Source organism: Miniopterus schreibersii, assembly GCF_964146895.1.
Source record: "Miniopterus schreibersii genome assembly, chromosome: 5".
Lineage (NCBI taxonomy): Eukaryota > Metazoa > Chordata > Mammalia > Chiroptera > Miniopteridae > Miniopterus > Miniopterus schreibersii.
Window position 1 is genome coordinate 33,153,626 of NC_138106.1, and position 20,468 is coordinate 33,174,093.

The 20,468-nt window shown below is 39.0% G+C and overlaps 1 protein-coding gene across 6 annotated transcripts in view; it reads right to left on the minus strand.

Annotated features, from left to right (window-relative positions):
• PEX5L (peroxisomal biogenesis factor 5 like) overlaps positions 1-20,468 on the minus strand; it is a 183,784-nt gene that overhangs the window by 51,536 nt on the left and 111,780 nt on the right. For all 6 annotated transcript variants that reach the window (XM_081139309.1, XM_081139311.1, XM_081139307.1 and 3 more), the window contains 3 exons: positions 12,314-12,425; positions 4,197-4,394; positions 410-533 (listed from right to left, as the gene is read on the minus strand). In XM_081139309.1, coding sequence (XP_080995435.1) covers positions 410-533; positions 4,197-4,394; positions 12,314-12,425 — 434 coding nt within the window. The remainder of the gene's footprint in view (positions 1-409; positions 534-4,196; positions 4,395-12,313; positions 12,426-20,468) is intronic.

The following is a 20,468-nucleotide window of genomic DNA, read 5'->3' on the forward strand; positions in this document are numbered from 1 at the left end:
CTTACATAGTACATTATCTGACAGCGATGATTAAGAAAGTCAGAATAGGTTACCTGTGTAACCAGAAACATTTAATCTAACTATCATTCATGTAATATATTGAATACACACATATAAACACACTTATGCACCTGTTTTGGTCAGCTCAATTACACAGTCAGAAATTATTAGCACATACTGATATTATGAATCCATCAGAATCTTTATTGGGCTGATTTCTATTTGGGCAATTTAGATGAAATAATTTAGTTTTAGAAGCCACAGTCATAATTAACATTGATATATAAGGGGTTATACCCGGCACCAAGTATATGTATTGACTTAACTCATCGGCTATTTCAGTACATGAGAGGAGAAATGCAGACAGTGGAAGCACAAATGGCTATTTTCTGATACTAAAATGTCTTACCATAAAAGCTCTTTCGATCCAGCTCTCGATGAGCATGATTTTCTCTCCGCCATTGGATGACCCTTGCTACTGCGATCTCCGTGAAACTTAACATCGTCCCATTTTTCCAGCTGTGTTTGAATGTCTAGTAAGGAGACAGGGAGGGGGAGAGGGAGACGGGGAGAGTATGGGGTGCAGAGAGAAGGGGGGCTGATTAAGATTGCGAAGGGTTATACAAGTGACCTTTACTCAACCGATGTTTTCAAACCCCAAGACCAATTTTTTAAGGTCGCATGAAAATGAAAACGTGCAGCTAAATAAAAACGAGACCTATTAAGGACATTCGATTGCTTTTACAGTTAAACAATCCAGCCGTTTCACCTGAATTTATTTCCAGAGCTATGTGCGTTCTGGATTCTGTGCGGGAGCCCCTGGACTCCCATGGGAATGAGCACGGGGAGGGCTCTGTCCTGTGGGCCTCCGGCTAAGACGGGGGCTCTGAGGTGCTTCTGGCATGTTTCCCGAAAGAGATTCTGTGTAAAGAGCCTCCCTGCTGTGGGAGGGGAGAAGAAACTGGAACACCTGCTTGCGTGCAGACTGCTCAGTTTCTCGCCCAAGGAGGGCATTGACAACGGGGCTGGAGAGGGGGGCACTGGACAGAACCACGGCCAAGCCGGAGCCGGGCCTCCCGGGCCCCATTCTTTCACCTGATCGAGAGCGCGCTCTCTCATCAGCAAGCGTGTGCTGGAAATGAACCTCTCAAACAATCTGGGTCTGTTTTTGTTTTTTTTTCCTTTATGAAAAGATAAGTTTGCAGTCGGTGTCCGCCTAAGTTCTTTAAACTAAATATTTTTATGGCTTTTTACACAAGACGTTTTCTCAAAAGCAGAGAAATTCAAGTTTCATTTCCATGTATATTGTGTTATATTGTAACGTATCCTTATACAAATGTATAAATTCTATTTATTGGTTTGTGTAACTGAATAAACCTGGAACACAGGGATGGTGAGTAAGTGTTGGAGATTGTTATAAAGTTTTCCTGCAAAGAGACAGGCCTCAGAGGGACAGGGCAGGAGGGAAGGACCCTGTGCGTGCAACTTGCGTGAAGTATGTGTTGGCTCTCTTCCTTTGCTCTGTGATCTGCCTTTGGGTGATGTCATCTACCCCCTGAATGCAACATCCATCCATAAGCATCAGATGTTCAAATCTCCATTTCCCGCGCAGCTCTCTCCCCCAAGTTCTATTTCACAGTCTATTGGACATCTCCACAGAGAAGTCCCAGTTTCCTCAAATACAGGGGTGGGCAAAAGTAGGTTTAAGTTGTGCGTACAAAAAACACAGAGTTTATTCTTGTATTATTATTTATTAATTATTGTATTATTTTCCATATGAACAACTGTAAACCTACTTTTGCCCCACCCTGTATAACAGGTTCAAAACTGAATTCCATCGTTTCCGCCTTGACTCCCTCCCTCCCTCTGTCCCTCTTGTGTCCTCACCATAGAGTGTGGCCATTCTATGTGTCTTCCTTGCTGGCATACACATGTCTACTCAGTCCACAGGTCCTGCTTTAATTTTTCCTAAATCTCTCTCCCTCTAACTGTCGCCTCTGTCACTATGTTAGATGCCTGCATGGGTCTCTCTACTCCCACCCCTTTCTCTACACAACCACCAGAGAGACATTTTTTTAAAGTAGACTCTGTTCATGTTACTCTTATGTGTAAAACCCTTCAACCCTGCCTTTCCCCCAAACTCAAGGGCATGGCATCCAAGAACTCCCACTATCCTGACCCCTAGTGACTCTCAGACTTAGTTCTTGCCACTTGAATACTATCACAATACTTCTATTTGCTTGAAAAGACATTTTTTGTGTGTGTTTGTCCGTTTGTGTGTGAATTCCCCTCTCTTCTGCACCAAGAATGCTCTGTCCTTGCCTCGCCACCTCTCTCTGATCCATGTTTTTCATCTGGAAAATTCCTTTTCATCCCTCAAGACTCTGCTCACAGAGAACCTCCTAAAGACACCTCTACACCGCCCGCCCGCCAGGGCTCCAGGACGGCGCCCTTGTAGGAAGTGGCCTGGGTTTCCCTTGACTGCAACACACACTGCCGTCCTCCCTTATCTGCAGGGGATACTCTTCAAGGCCCCCAATGGATGCCTGAAGGTTTCAGTCCCGAATCCTATATATACTATGTTTTCTCCTAATCATACACACCTAAGATGGAATTTAATTTGAAAATTAGGCCATTTTACAGATTGAAGATTTGTTCTTACCATGGATCTTAGCAACCACGGCATATGATTTTTTTCTTTCCTCATCAAACTGAGACCTTTCACCTTTTCACTTATAGGAAGACCTTAACGGGTTCCCTTGGGCTTATCCGAATTGCCACATCACCACTCTTGTGCTTCGGGGTCATTATTAAGTACAGTTGGGGTCCCTTGGACACAAGCACTGCAATACAGAGACGGGCAGTCTGAAAACTGAGGCAGCTAATAAGTGACTAATGGGGGGAGCGTGCACAGCATGGACGCGCTGGACAGAGGGGTGATTCACACCCTCGGAGGGATGGAGCCAGACCCCTTGACACGTCATCATGTTCCTCAGAATGGCACGCCATTTAAAACTTACGAACTGTTTCTTTCGGGAATTTTCCGTCTAATAGTTTCGGGCTGTGGTTGACTGCAGGTAACTGAAACCTCAAAAAGCGAAACTGTGAATACGGGGGACTACTGTCGTGCATATTTTATTATAATCACTTAGTCATTTTTCTATCTCCCCACTAGAGTGTAAACTTACTAAGCAAGAATGTCAACTCAACTAAGGCAGAGAGCTTAAATTATTTATCTTTGCATCCCTAGCACACAGGATGGACACAGTAGGTATTCGGAGAAATATTTACTGAACAAACGAAGCATTTCACATACATATCCCCTTTAATCTTCACAACCTGATGGGTAGGTTACTAATATGCTAATTTTGTGAATATTTATCCATGCACATATGTACACACATACACACCAGTCGGTCTCAGCCTGGAGAAATACATGTTCCCTTTTTAGAAATAAAATACCTGCTACCTTTATTTTTCCCGAGAAAAGAGAGCTTAATTTGGCTGGTTCCATGAGCTGAGGTCAAGCTCTCCTTTCTCAGAAGATGTGCAGTGGATAAAAGTAAGGGGTTTGAAGTTAATTAGAGCTAGCCCCAAATTCCAGCTCTTCTTATACTAACTGAGATATTGGGCAAGTTATTGACATTTGAAGACCTGGTTCCTCACTTATTTCAAAGAGTTGGGGTGAATTAAAGGACTAATATATGTAAATCATGTAGCACAGTCCTGGACATCATAAGCCATCAATAAATGGTAGCTGTTATTGTATCAAATGTATTTCCACCCAGGTGACTGTTACCATTCTGTCTGGGTGTTCCTGGACCTTGTGTTAGAGTTTTTTCTCTCTCTTTCTCTCTCTCGCTCTCTCCTGGGCTCTTTCTCCCTCTAGACTGAATGCTCCTAGAGAGCAATATTCATGTCTGGTTTCTACTTGTAACTCCAGTGCCTAGTATGGTGCCTATCAAGATTTAATACATGTGGGTTGAATAAATAAATGAATGAATCCACATCAGTTATGCAAAGTTGAGCTCCCAACTGTCACTTAATCCAAGCACAAAAGAAGTGTGTCCTGCCCAGTTTTCTACACAGAATTAATCCTTTCTACCCCTTTGCCCATGGTTCTAACGTTACTTGTGGAGCTTCCTTGATGGATCAAGGCAGGGGTGAGCAGCAGCTGGCACTAGCTATTGCCTCACCTAAATCTAAGGATGACGCCTCCGGCCCTCGAAGAGGCTGCTGGCCTCTCTGCTCGGCATCTGCACCGACGAGGTCGGATCCATCAGCCTTCTTCTTGAGTGACGAGGTTTTCGATGAGGCTTCCAACTTCTTGGCTTTGGTTTGGGTTTGCGAGACGGGTTCACTCAGGTCAAGGAGATCTAAGCCTGTGGTCAGTACTATCAGAGAAGAAAGACGGTAAGATAAGCTTGCTCAGTGCTCTGAAATTATTTTAAAAAATAGGTTTCAGTTTGGTGCAGAAGGCATTTGTGTTTGTTGTGTGGGTTAGAAGCACCGCATTAAGTGAGCTCACCACTGATTTATAAAGACAGTTTGTATTTACATGGGGAAGTTGGCTGCTTGTTTTTTGTTTTGTTTTTTTGGCATGGTACAAATCTGCAAAGCAGGATTTAGATCAGCCTCACCAGTGATGAAGGTTTGAATGAAATTAAAATGAGAAAATTGAATCTGAGTTCAGGTACCATCTACTTTGCTTTGCTTGATTTATAGAGAAGTTTATTTTAGAGTGCAGTTTTTTTCCCAGAGAAGAATCAATCTATCATTTTCAGAGATATGCTAGGGAAACAGTTATAAGGACAATTTGGTAAAGTTTCTGAATGTCTTTGTGTTTTAATTTCAAACTGCTAAAACAAACACAATATAAAAGAATGTTGTTAATTATCTTTTATTTAATTAAGCAATTCAATCAGAAAATGGCCTGCTGCGTGGGCTCAACCAGATAGGTGTTTCATAATCCATAGTTGATGAATAGGTACACATGTTAATGCCTTTGCTGCTTATTATGCAAATTTCAATTTCAATATAACAAATCATAAAACGGTTAGACTTTTACTTCCTAGAAGGTTGATTACATTATATTAAACACTGTAATGCAGGCAGCAATAATAGTTTGTTCAAATGCAAACTAGGCAAAGGAGAACTTAAAAGGCAAGCTGTGAAGCTCCTCATTCTTCTTGCCCTTGCAGTGCAAATAACCAGTGTTTGACTAGCTCATTGTGAGAAATGGAAATTTCTGATTAGAGAAGCTCCCGTCTGCCCTGCCTCTCCACCAGCCTTGGCAGCTGAGAGGCTGGCTTCTGAACTGGCCTGGTGCTTCCTGGCCCAGAATCTCTTTACCCAGCTAGCTTAGAAAAGCCACCAAAGTGACACTAAAACTCCCGGTGTTAACCCTTCCGGGCACCATCTCCAAGGCCTGCACCACTCCTCTTTGATCTCCAGCTTTTCCTCTTGGTAGGAATGGACCTTTGTTGATGTTTCAGCTCTCCTCCATCTGCTTCCCCCTTGCACTCAAAGCAGGGTCAGGGCTCAGATGAGCTCACAGCCAAGATTTTTTTTTTTTTTTAATATGTCTTATTGATTTCAGAGAGAAGAAGGGAGAGGGAGAAAGACAGAAACATCAGTGATGAGTCACTGATCGATTGCCTCCTGCATGCCTCCCACTGGGGATCGAGCCCCCAACCTGGGCATGTGGCCTGACTGGGAATGGAACCTGGATCGCCTAGGTTATAGGTTGATGCTCAACTGCTGAGCCATGCTGGCTGGGCAACCAGGATTTCTTTAGTATTGCACCATCCTCGTGAGCTAAGCATCCCTATGGAATCTTTAAGACAGCGTGCCAAGCTTTACTCTCCACGATTCTGTTTTCTGCTTTCAATTACAAAGCACAGTGGTTGCATGTTGATGGTAAAGTGGAAACATCTGGCTGTACCACTGCTTAGCTGTGTGACTTGGAGTAAGTTTCTTGACTTCTCTGTGTTTTAGTTTCTTAATCTGGAAAATGTGGAATTAATCATCTGTCTTTTAGGTATGACAAAGAGATTTAATTTTCTAATCTATAAATCGAATGTGTAAAATGCTGGGTATACAGTAGGTACTAGATAAAGGCTATTTCCCTTCTTTGGTGGCCAGTTCGTGATGCTTTTCCTTTTTGTTGATCTCCTATCTTCCCTGATCCTTTCTATTTCAGGCAGGAACCAGCTCCATGCACTGAGAGAAAGAGGAAAAACCCCTGGGAATAAAGTGGAGGATGAGACGAAGATGTTGGTTCTACAGAAGATGCTAGGAAGTAAATTTCTCCTAAAATGGCCTGAAAGTATCAGCTTATCTCATCTGAGTGTTCCTGATGAGATGGGAGCCACTTTCCAGTGCTCAGATGCTCTGAGATCTGAGGAGTACCCGTGGCCAACAAGTACTGGAACTCGGGGGAAGGGAAGTGGCTTTCAGAGCTGAGGCACCTGGCTTGATGTCCACAATTTAAGCATGGCATGCAGCCAAGACAGGCTAGGACACCACACGTTTCACAGCCTTTGAATGTTTAAACAAAAACTTCCAGGCCACTGCTACATTGGCAAGTATCCTAGGCCCACCATAATTTCCTTATAATAGAAGGCAAGAAGTGGAAAACAGTCTGGAACACCATATATGTCTTCTTACTAATTGTAAAACAGTTAGGAATTAGTCACTTGCTCCCACACTTCTTTTAGAAGCAAATTACATAGGACTCGTCTACTCGTATATAGGAAGTACGTTTGTTACAAATAATAACAGGTGAGTATTAATTTAATTCTGTATCTGCTTCTCGCCATTCGGAATAAATGAATTACTATAAGAGTGAATTGAGAATTCAAACTTGGCTCAGCAACATCCTTTCCAGTCCAAATGGTCCTCAGCACTTCCTGTGTTTGTTCTGAGCTCTCTGTTCCTTTGTTGTTTTCCCAGCAAATGGGAAACAAATGCTTGGCACACACAAAAGGCCTTATTTGTTACCCAGCTGATGAAGGGAGTGGCCTGAAGGTTGTATGGAAAGATTTGAAGCTGAGAGAATCTCTGGGACCACAATTTCAAAAGCAAAGAAGGATGGGTGCAGCTTTTCACTTTTTGGAAGAAGACAAATCACATTTTAGCTCTCATGCGCGTGTATGTGTGCATGTGTGTGTGTGTGTGTGTGTGTGTGCCCTTCAAAGACAGAATATCTTGGCATAGAAGGGGGTATTTCTCTGCTGGATTTCTTAACCCAATTTAAAAGATTCTCTTAGGCACAGGAAGGTTGGGTTCCAGAATCCGTGTGTTTAAATTAATGTGAAAATGTATCTGTGCAAGTATGGTGTGTGTGTATGTGTGTGAGAGAGAGGGGGAGGGAAAGGGAGAGAGACGGGGGAGAGAGAGAGGCAGGCTTGATGATGCTATGCTATTTGGAGATGGAGGAAGGGACCATAAGCAAAGGAATCCCAGGTACCCCTTGAAGCTTGGAAAAGGCAAGGAAATGAATTCTTTGGAGCCTCCAGGAGGAATGCAGCCCTGCTGATACATTGATTTTAGGCCCGCTGACTTCCAGACTTGTAGGATAATACATTTGTATTGTTTTAAGCTACTACATTTGTGGTAATTTGTTACGGTAGGACATAGTCCAAAAGAGGATTCAAACACAGGCCCTGACACTCCCAAGCCTGTGTGCTTCACCACTCCTCTTTAGACTTTATCTGAACCTGGAGGCAATGTGCTAATTCTATTGATACGGCTTTGCTTATTTGTTGTTTAGCTCCCAATTATTTGGCAGGCAAGATAGTCTGAGGCATAATTTAAATAGTAGGCAATTTCAGAAACTTTTTGGATAACCTAATTTCATTGGGTGAAATTTCCTGAAGATAGAATACATAAATACTTGTTTCCATCTATTTCAAAGACACCTGATTGAGGATCACACTCTATTGAACTGGAGGACTCCCTCAGGGCACTGAAGATGCTTATGAATACTAGATTACTTAGGCCCTGGGAGGTGAGGCTGCTTGAAACGGAATGAAATCGCACCTACAATGAAGCCCCGATTTGATACTTTGACGGTAAACACAATGCTGTTAACACCACTACAGTATAATGAGCCTCAGATTTTTAGTGAATTTCTCAAAAGGAATAAATCTAGATGGAGTGGTCAGAGAGGTCAATCACGGGACAATCCTGACTGGTGCAGTCACAGAATGTGCCACAGGGAGCCAATAGGATCTCTGTTCTGTTCTAGAAGATATTCTTTAATATAGTGGCTACAAAGCAAAGTCCTTTTTGGAAGGATTTTGCCAGTGATGTGAAATAGGTATATTAGACTCAAATAATTTAACCAAGTTTTGCCTTTTTATTGGAATATGTAATTAACACTACTTCCCAAATTTCTAAGTTCTCTCTAGAGATATGCCATTAGGTTCATGGCTACCTGGGCTTCAAAAATATGTATTTTGCAAATGTGACACTAAGTTTGCAGATAAGATATCTTATTAGGTGGCTTATTTGAAACTGTGAACTTTGTTAAGAGTACCTCTCCCCTTATATATAGGGATCTTTTATATAGGTACTGTATACGGGTCCCATATCAAGGAGTGAGATAATTTTTTAAACCATGGAAAAGCTTTCTTATATAGTACCTGTCCACCTAATAGCTCAAGTTTATGGATGCAGTTCTTTTAGATTATATAGATTGATAAATGAGAACCAAGGAACCTTATTTTTCTTGTATTTTAGAAAAGAGTCTTACCTACACTTAGACATATATTAGCCTTTTTTTTTGGGAGAATACAGACAAGTTATTATTGCAAATTTTATAATAATTATTTGTCCTATAATATAATCACTCTCTTAACATATCTATCGTCTAGTTACTTTCAGAGCATTTGATATATGCACATGTGTACAATATATAGTTATTTGTCATTTTTAAATAAGGATATTAGCAATGTTCTTGGCCTACCTACCATCTACGGATACAGTTTGAGAAAGTCAAGGGATTAGCTATCTATTTAGGTTACAGATGAATTAAAGATAATTTTGGAGGTTAATAACAAAAAAAGATAAAAACATCCTTATTTGACCAGCTTGACACTATCATCGTTGGATGACAAGAAGTTAATTCTAGTGTAGAAAAACAAGCAGAAAGTAAAAAAGATAATTGAGATACTTAAGAAAAAAATTATAATTTAGAACTCCTATGAGGCAAAACATTGATATGTTCTTTTAGGATTAATAGAGAAAAAAACATTATTTAATGGATTTTTGGAAGAGATAACTATTTCCTATATTTTTTACTTTGTGTTAATTTGTATAAGAACTGTATTCCTTAAACAGTTAAGTAAATGCCAAGATGGTAGCACGCTGACTTTAATTTTTCATTGGAAGAAAAGGCCCTATATAAATGCCTCTCATCTTCACATAAGGTTCTTCAAATTTCAGCGTGGTTGAATTGGTACAAACTTGAAGCAGGATTTCTTCCATATTTTACTCCAAGATTGTTTAATACTCATTTTAAGTATAATGCCTAGAATGTCACTGACAATATTCAATGACTGTTCTGATTTCCCAATGTAATTTCATTCCACTCTATAAAATGGCACTGTTCCATTTAAAAATTACTATTTTTATTAAAAATTTGGACAGAAAATGATAACTCTATCTCTTGCCTAAAAACTCTAACTGTAAAATTATTGGAACAAATTAGAATTCTTTCCAAGGTGTTTGAATGCTAAAACTTTTCCCTTTAAAGATGTGTAATAATGTGAATTATGTTGCATATTGAGATATGTTATAGGTTTTTGTAACAATTTTAAAAAGAACTATATTCCTTAGGGACTATAGTTCCTAAAAGCATATAGTGTTTCTGCCCTTAGCTACACTTTTAAGATTAAAAAACACACTATCAAACAAGATTCTTCCTTCAGGATAAAAATCTGTGTGACTCAGATGTTCTGAATGCTGTGGCTGAGAAAAGAAAAATCCAGTTGCAAAATATCACTTTTCCTGACCCCCCTACTCTGAAGAGCATTATGGATTGAATTGTGTCCCCGCAAAACTCATCTGTTGAAGTCTTAACCCCCAGGACCTCAGAATGTGACTTCATTTGGAAACAGGGTCACTGGAGATGTAATGAGTTAAGATGAGTCACGTTGGAGTAGGGGCCCATCTACTGGTATTCTCATAGAAAGGGGAAGTTTGGACACAGGGAGAGACACACACACAGGAAGAACATCGGGTGAAGATTGGAGCTATGCTGCCACAAGCCAAGGAACTACCAGAAACTAGGAGAGAGGCCTGAAATAGATCCTGCCCAAGCTCCTGCAGAGGGAGAATGGCTCTACTGACCTTGATTTTGTACTTCTCGGTTCCAGAATTGTGAGACAATAAGTTTATGTTGTTTAATCTATTCAGGTTGTGATATTTTGTCATGGAAATCCTAGGAAACTAACACAGAGGCAATACTGTAGGCATTGAGATTATAAGAAATTACACATTCTTTTGATTTTTTCCCTCCAGGTCTCTTATATGTTAGACAAACCAAGGTGAAGGTAGTTTTTGAGTCAAATGTCATGTTGCTCTTTTGGGTGGGCTCTTCCTAAGTGACTTAGTTTTGGCATCAGATAGAACTGGAAGGTGCAGAGGGTACTGGAACCAAGATCTGAGAATTCTACGCTGGACAGCTTTTCTGAGAACAGGGGGAAATTCTCAGCGCATCCAGTTCTCATGGATTTCCCACAAGGCTCCTCTGGATTCTTCTGGGGGTAGCTCTCTGGTTTTGGAGGGAGGAGCTCCAGTTTCATAGATAAGAAGGAAGAATCGGATCTGATGGCATGTGAATTTACTGAATTTCCTGCCTAAAATGTAACAAGCACAATTTTATTTGCTTATTACTCAAAGTGATAGCTGAGTATAGAAGATGATTGTTTTGGTGTGATAGACAGAAAGTTAATGCATTTGAAAAGGTAAGTGTTGGGTATACTGTTTTTCAACTGATAGCTTACAGTAACGGTAGTACCTGTTAGGACTCACATGGTGTTAAGACTTACACAGATTGCTTCATTTAATCTTCCCAAGGAAACTATGAGATCTAGATCTTACTATTATTAGATAGATGAGGAAGCAGACTTTGTTAAGCAACTTGCCCAAGGACACAGAGCTGCTCAGTGGCAAAGCTGAGGTTTGAAATCATGAACTTTGACCCCAAAGACTGCAGACTACACTCCCACATAAAGTGACTCTGTCTCGTGTTAGTTACTCCTGTTGTTGAAATTTTAAGCATTTTTTAAAAAATCACAATTTTCTTCGCCTGTGACTTTCTTCACTTACTTAAGGGTGTAATGCAAATATGCCAGGCAACAGTAAACTGAGGTCATGATAGGGAGATGGAAGGAATTTAACAAGACAGTATGTGATTATCATGTCCTTTCTCTGTTAAATTCTCTCCTACAACCCAACGTAACCTTTGCTCTCTGATTCTGAACATCATTTTTTCATTCTTATTTGAACAACATGCCTTTGAATGTGAATGTTGACTGAATGAAATCAATGCAGAAAGGCTATCTCTGATGTCGAAGGTGAAAATTCGCTTTCAAGTCAAATCTTATGTTGCTCTCTTGGGGTGGGCTTGCCTAAGTGACTCAGCTTTAGTATCAGTGAGAACTGGGAAATGCAGAGGGTACTTGAGAAGGTGTCATTCATACTGTGGCGTCCTGCTTTCCTCATGGGGTGAATACTTATTAGTGCCTCTTAGATCACTGGTTACTGCTTGAGTATGTTTAATTTCAAAAAGATTGTTGTAAGAGGGAGCAAGTGACACATTTACATGACATGAAAATAAAACTTGCTCAATAATATCCCAAGTCTCTAGGACATTTTAATAGTCATTTCAATACGCTCGAAGGGGCTGCCTATATTTTTATTTTACTCACCTTGTCATACAAAGTATTTCTAGCCAGATCTGGAAAAACCTTAGTCTGAAATAGATACTTTTATTTTAAAGATTTCCCAATGTGGTGGAAATGCTAGAGCTGTAAATATGAAAATATACATAGAAAAAGGATTCATTGCGAATAGTGGCACTCTAATGTTCAGCAGAGTTGGTTGCATAATATACATGGCAGTTTCTTATATACCTGTACAATGGAAAGTGACTTGTTGGTTTATGTTGAATAGCGTATGTTCTAAAGTTTAAGTTGGTTGCAAACGTATTCTCCACTTAAAATGCATTGTGGAAAGAAAACGTGCATTTTACTATAGTGAAAATGAACTCTACTTGTGGATCAGTTAAAAGTGAAAGAATTACCGGCTGTGTTGGATGTTACTGGCCTTGCTATTGCCTCCGATTTGGTTTCACAGAGAAAGTCGTCGATGGAGGGACTCAGGAGGGGTCTGCTTTCTTGCTGTTCATTCACCAGCTGAGAACAAACGAACACAGGTGTCAAAGGCCGTGTTAAACTGCTGGGTCAGACGAGTTCAAACGCAGCCTTGCAACAAAATGAGAATAGCAAGCCTACCAAAAAAATAAATAAACCGGTAAATAAAGGGGGAGGGGCAAGAAAGAAAAAAAATACCAAAGGACGGGGAATGAGCCTTTTAGCACTGTCAACACTTCTGATGCAGCCAACTTCAATTCGTAAAGCTCAAGCCTTTTCTCCTCTCCGAGAAGTTTTAGAATTACCCTCTAATTTCAGTAGGTAGAAAATGAGGCCTATGGGATCACTGTGCCTAAGGGCCAACCCCACTCTTTCCTTGGACACGAAGCTCCTACGAAGACCTGGAACGGTGGCTTCAGACTTTGAGGTGACACACTCTGGCTAGGACCGGCCAGCCAGTGTTTTGGGGGAACAGCACACACACAGATCTGGGGGGGGGGGGGACACACTCCCTTCTCTCAAAAAGCTCAAGTCACCCCCTGGCACCCACGCCCTTCCTTACATCTCCTTGCAATGCTTTGTGCTTCTGCAGTGCGTGGACGAACATCACTGTGGAAGAGCCCAACATATCCTTATATTAACTATCGTATTAACTGCATAAGTAGATATGTTTGTGGAAATCTATATGTAAGGCAGATTTCTGCGATTTCAATTCTATTTTCCCACTGGCTTGTTCTGTGATTTCCGAACTCTTTCAGTTTGAGTTTTAGGAGGCCTCTATCAGTGGCAGCCATCTATGTACCATCAGTTATTTGGCACCTCTTGAATCCAGACTTCCTTAAGTTCTGTTTCTGTGGTTAAGGGAAAAAATATACCTGTGATACAAAAGTGATTAATCCCTAAATTAACTGTCTCAGTCTTTCACAAGATTTTATATTAGCCTTTCTTAAAATGGGCATAGCCATCTAGTTTTCTACATATTGTATTTAAAAAGGTATGCCTAAAAACCTCTAGCTTTTTCTAAATACTTATTTGCAAGGCTGTATTTTAAGAAGCATATAAAATAACAAATAAAGGGTTTTAGAGTACTACCAAATCAAAGTATTTTATGTAACTCTATTCACTCTCACTTCATTATTTCTTTAGCACAGTGTCAGTGGTATTATAGCTCAGAGCTTATGGAAGATGGCAAGAGACCTATAAATAATGGTAAATGTGAGAAGAAAAAAGTGCAAAGCTATTATTACTGTAGGAGGAATATGGAAACATTCAGTGATCATTTGGGGACTGAAAACCAAGAGGCACATTGGGTACTTTTACATGTATATCCTATGATCTAACCAGGGCTAAATCTCAGATCTTCACTAGAGTTTAAGATTTTGATGTAGAGATGGCAATATGACTTTCATATGTAGTAATCTGTGGACATTATCAAGGGGTGAACCTTGAGAATGTCCATTTTCGTTAGTGTTTGAGTTACAGGGACAGAAATTTCTTCAATTATTAAAAGTTTAGTGTTACTGTGTATAAAGACTCACAGATTTTTCTAGAAATCAAATTATCTAAGGTCTGTTTGGGTCTTAACCTTTTGGGGAGGGATGATCCTTTAATCGATGAGTGAAACTCTGAGTACCTTTGAATTCTGTTTTCTGAATTTGAACATTGTTGGCTATCACTCATTTATATTGAAATATATTTTAATGTTGAGGGACTATGAGCCTTTCACGTTTCTGTGATAAAATATATTTGAATTTTTGTAAATGCTGTGGTCTATTTGAGTTTAGGAGTGATTTATTATATTTTCTGGCATACAAGTCAATTTTATTATCTGGAAATACAGTGGAAAGCACTGATGTGGAATATAATATACTAGAAAATGAAGAAATGGTTAAACACCAGTGATTCTGGGAGCCCTTCTGAGTCCACAAAACTTCCCATATACTTTTCCTGAAAACGTGATTAGTTCTCTAGGACTTGTATTTCATTTATAGTTTGGTCATATAAAAACTTAGTGCATGCAAGAGATTCTAAAGGACCCACACATTAATATATATTTCTTGACAGGACTTGCCTTTTTAACCATATATGCTTAGAGTAATGAACCCATCTAGTGTGGTATCACCAGAGTGATGTGATGGTCCTGAATGTGAATTAGCAACAGTGCTGAACTCCAGGCTGCGCCATCCTCATGCCAAATGAGATCTGGGTTCTGCTGTACTGTAAACATTCCCGGAGGGTGAAGGTCACCATCAAAATGGCACCACACTGCTCTCACACAAGCTAGTGTAACAGGCTAGCAGTTACTAATCAGTGCGTTCTGATTACTTGGTCTCTGATTTTGGTCTCAGGTCAACTGGCTAAAGAGCACAGGTGCACAGAGTAAATACAACCAATACAACTGCAACTTGAAAGTTTTATATATGTATGTGCAATGTCATGACTGTCTCTTTGATAGCCATTATTTCTCTGAAGAATTCTGATGATATTGATAGATAACTAAGAATAATTTAGTTATTCTCTTAGTCATGATTTTAAGATCAATTATTACATAAAGATAAGTATAAATTATAGTCCACCAAAGTGTCTCTATTTTTTCTTTACTTTGGATACAATTAAATTCCTTTGTAAAATAGGCATAAATTACCTATAGTTTTAGAAGGCCGGGGTATTAGATTTCTGTACATACTTTTAGTTGTAAACATTGAAAAAATGATAGTCTAAATATGATAAGAGAATTCTAGAAAGTAAGACCTTTGTCCACATAAACATCTAAGTGAAAAAACAAAGGTAAAAGCACAGTTAATTGAGAGGCCTGTCTTTTTAGGCAAGTCTGCTTTATCAAAGGTAATAAGATTTTTGGGGGAATCTCTCTCCTCTTTCATACTTCAGACTTATTTCCTGGAGAAAGCACCTCTAGCATTCTCAAATTTTCTCTGCCAAAGAAGAGGCTGTTCAGAGAGACTCTAGGGAGCCCAGGACTACAGCATGGCTTCTCCAGTCCTCTCCTAATCCCCTGTGTCCTAAGGTCGGGCCTCTTCCATGCCTACTGTCTCGTTTCTGACCACATTTCATACCTACGCTAATGGAGTTGTTATGTCTGCCCAATTCCATGAACTGAGCTGCTCCTGTAGCTTTCTTCCGTGGATACAAATCAGAGGAAAAAAACTACTTTCTGAGTCAGTGTTTTTCAAGCTGAAGCACAGTTTAGCTCTTGGGAAATGCTGGGGCTGGAGTGGGGGATAGTGACAGAGCTCAGAGGTGAAGGAGATAAAGGGCCAGGTTTCTGATAGCATGGAAAGGTAATTTGGGAACAGAAAGCTTTTTGGTTTTGATTGGGATGTGGAAGATGAAACAGGAGATATCATAAAGAAATCTTTTTTATAGGCTCTGAGGTCAGAGGCTATGGCTTACTCATATTTATATTCTTCACGACTTTGAACAGAATGTCTTCATATAAGAAGGCCCCAGTAAATGGTTACCGAAGGGGACAGTGACTCTGCAGAAACTGGAGATATAAAAAGATCTATCTCAAACAGTCTAATTTTGAACTGTGTCTTCAGTCGGATGAACTTAGGAATCATTATTTTAACCATAGTAAGTCTCATTTTGTCCCATTTTATTTTTATTTGTATAGGTAAGAGTCGCTTTTCACATGGCCTCTGCCTCCACATTTCCAAACAAGTTCATGGTTTTCTTTTGGCGACTTGAGAATAAGTAAATCTTTTAGGTCTTAAAGGAAAATTGCAAACTGGACCGAATCCCCCAATAGTTGCCCTAAGCTTTACTTCCAGTCGGAGGCCAGTCATTCTCTCCTCACACGTTGACAGGGTGCTGCTTGCTTTCCTCTTAGGGTTACTTCCTTCAGTTTGAGAATACTTTATGAACTTACCACCTTTCATCCTTTGGGTACAGAGTACATTGATTGATGTTATTAAAATAAAAGGTGAGTTGAAAGACTTCTTTTTTTTTTTTTTTTTGTGAATAACTGAGTTGGAGTGATTGTAATTTTGGTCCAATCTGACTATCATAAGGGAATTAAAGTGATCCATTTAATTACTTGCTAAGGCATTGTCTCACTTTGTTTACATTTTAAATTTTCATTTTTTATCTCCCTTTGTCCTATGCTCAATGTTTAGGTAAGTTCAAAGGCATTTCTAATGGGGATAGATCCTCATTTGTCCTTCAGGAGCCTGTCCCACTGCACACCGGACGCCTTCCCACAGCATCTCCACGGTCCCATCTTTACCCAGTTTTCCCTGCTTTCTTCCCACTAGACTGTGACCTCTTTCAGAGTAGAGACCTTATCCAGTTAAATGTTGTATCTCATAGTAGCAGTTTAATAAATGTCGACTGATTTTATAAATCTAACTGAATGGTGAATTGCACAAAAGAATGATTGCATGGACAGCCTCAGTTTCCTACTGGGTTTAATCAACTCACAAGGAGGTCAGTGGTCCTCAGAAATGTTTACCAATCTCCCGACAGGTTTTAAACCACAAATCTAAGTCCGTCTCCTCCCCACCATCACCAGTGTCACATCATTTTAATGTTGAGAAACCTAGAGGTACCAAGAGGAACATTTCCAAATGCAAGGATTCTATCAAAAAGTCGAGAGTGCGAAGGGAGAGTGCCTAATGAGAAAAATGGAAACTAAGGCACAGATTTGCTCTCCGACATCCTTGGAAGAAGGCCACAGGCCAGTGCAAACGGGAGGCCAGAGACAGTTTAAGACATAACACTACTACTTCAGAGATTTTAGGTCAGAGATTCAAATTTGGAGACTTTGAGGGGAAACCCTTACACAGTCAATGGACACAAACAAAAGGAAACAGCAGAAGGTAGGAGATAGGTGAGAACTTGCTTGGAGGGGCTTCCTGTCACTCAGAATTCAAAAGGCTATTGAACCTTACACCTTCTTTGTAGTCATAGGTTGTGAATGAAATATTCAGTCAAATGTCTTCAGTTTACTAATGACTTAGACTGGTTAGTTGATATGGCTAATATCAGCCACCACAAGACCAAACTGGTTGTTATTTTATATCAACACTGTGTTTTGTGTTGAACAAAATGCAGACAGTATTATGCAGCTTTAATGAATTATGATTTGTTTTAAAACTTTGCCTAAAAATGCATTTGCCTTAGTTCAACTTGAATTTCTCTAATTTCAGTGTTAAAAAATTAAATTATTATATAATCTAAGCTAAAAGGGAACACTTAACCAAGATGAGAGTATTGTGCTTTTAAATACTGCCTATTACTTAGGCTCCAGTATATGTTTACATAGCTTGTTTTGTGACTTAAATCTAAGCTTATTTGTCTTTAACCAATATATTGCTCAGGTGTTTCATTAAAAAATATATAGCTAAAGGTTTGTGATAACTTATGTCATTACAAATTAACTTCAAGCCAAAATACATTTTATATGATAGAACAAGGTCTGTAAAGAATAATAATCCATTATTCCATAACTTTACACTTCAGATTGATGATCTTGAACTGTTGTTTTAAAGTAAAATATTCTGTTTTTATTTTTAAGCATTTTAGTACTTAAAGAATAATTTTAAAAGTTAAAACATTGAAGCTAATAAGTTAAAAAACAGCTGACAAATATCTCATATTTGTAATGCTGATTTAAAAACAATTTGTAATAATATCCCATGTCTTTTATCTCATCTAAATAATAGAAAAGGTTTAAGATTGTTTCATTTCTTTATAAATGCAAACACAGCGATGCTTTTAAAAGGTATATCTTTATGCATTTTGAAAATGCCTTTATTATTTGTACACTTGATTCAAAGTATGTGTCATTTGTTAAGTAGGGTTCGTTCATAATTTTGAAATTGAACTATTTGTTTATGGCTTTATTAGTCTTATCCAAGTTTAGAAATGTGTGCAATGCCCATCAAAATAGTGACCATATCAAAACCAAGTTAACTAATTCCATGGAAAAGACAAGAAAACTAAATGATTATCATGAGTCCTTTAAGTACTCAGACTTTGGTAGCTTTGCTTTGGTAACCCTGACACTGGACAGAATTAATTTCTTATGAGCTAATGGTACTCATGGTCTTTCCCCTTGTCCCAGTTTTTATACAGTATTTGGGTCCCAGTGGATCTTGTAAAGGATAAACCATGTGATAACTTTCAACTCTGACTTGATCTAAATCTCAATTGACTGCAAGTATTTTTCTGACAGGATAATTAGATTTATAAGTGCCAATCTGTTCATGGGAAAATGAACAAATATTACTGTTTACACCTTGGGTAGTGCTAACACTAGGGCAGGCAGGAGAACATAATGAAAGCAATTCTTTCAAGTTGGTAACAGAAGCCTAAACAAGGCTATATATTTAGTAGCCTTGAGAATATTTTTCCAGTCAAGGATATTACTCTTTTTATCTTTATCAGACACAAAAGTTAAATCAATATTGAGGTATAAGGGGTGGGGACATATAGAAAAACGAAGGCTGAACTTGAAAAACAAACTTCCTTAACAATAAGAGGTCTGGAACACATAGTTTTAAGACATTGTGTATGCTTTGTAGCAAAAAACGAAGGGGATATACCTTGTGAAAAACAAGTACCAGCAGATGTGGTTAAAATGAAAATTTCTTAAGGTTCCTTATGAGAGAAAAATATTTGCTAAAGTAATTTCATTTTCGTAAAGAATATAATTTTTCTACAATATAATGAATCTTTGGCTTATAGTTTTCCCTTCTGTCCTCAAACTGGAGTTATTTAAACTATTAGAGTCTAAGTAATGCTTTTAATAGAAATATAACAAGAGGCTGGTGATTTTAAACTTTCTAATAGACATTTTTTTAAAAAGTGAGAAGAAACAGGTGAAAATAATTTTAACAATACATTTTATTTAGCTCAATATAGCCAAAATACCATTTCAACATGTAATCAATATGAAAATTATTAATGTGCCAGTTTATATTGTTTCTCTTTGGACAAAATCTTCAAAATCTGATGTGTATTTTATACTTCTAGCACATCTCAATTTGGGGTAGCTACACAGTACTCAATGGCCTCATGTAGCTACTGCCTACTGTGTTGGACAGCACAGGTCTAGAGAAACTTTCCTCAAAGACTTGACAAGTCACCTAATTCCCCCCCCCTTCAATCCTTTCATCAATGCACACTTGTTTACATACTGTTTGATTTCAAGTGTTAGGCTAGGACAGCATGAACTTGAGCTTCTTTGAAGTGCTTGACATAGTTCATTAATAGAGAATTAATAATTAAATTAAACAAAAAGAGCAGTTCTCAGGGGTCCAGCAATCTCTGAGTTCAGGTCACCTGACCAACTCTTCTTTGTTCAATGTACTATAAATGACTTCCCTGGATTATGTTTGGCTAAATCCCTCTCAAAGAGATCATAATAGTCACACAATACAAAAAACTGCTTCAATGTAAAGAATTGTTCTGCACTTACAATCTGTTGAACAGTCACTAAACAAGTTAGGAATCAGTATTTCAAGGACGTATTCTGTACTTAATCCATTGTGATTGTCCCAAGGACACTATCGAGAGAGCAGCAGTTAGCTTCGGACATATCTGATCTATGAATGAGCAGCTGGCACCGACACACCGGTGATGAAGATGAGTCGATGTATTCAGCAGTATGTAGCACTGTCATAGGGGCTTTACAGAAGACACCGGGACAAACATGTTTCAGGACACTAATACAGTCACACAGGATCACGTGTAAGAATGTGGCATGGTAACGGACTGGATGCTGTGGTTGCCATGAGAAGTACTCACTTTTTCAGATCACTCTGCTGCCTTTTGGCTTGTGCATGCCACTGGTGCATAGCAGGGAAGAAGCCACTTGTGTACAGTGGAAAAAGTATATCAACTAATAAAACTGTATTTGACTGAGAAATAATTGTATCATAGCTGTCACTGAATTAATTCCATAATATTATCAACACAATAGGTGCATTGCATTTTATGAATCAGAACTCTGCTGATTCATAAACTTGCCAGTATGCAACAAGGATCCGATGCATCAAAGAAAGCATTACACAATCTTCATGCAGTAAAATGTAACTAATACCTCAAAAACAGTTAATGCGA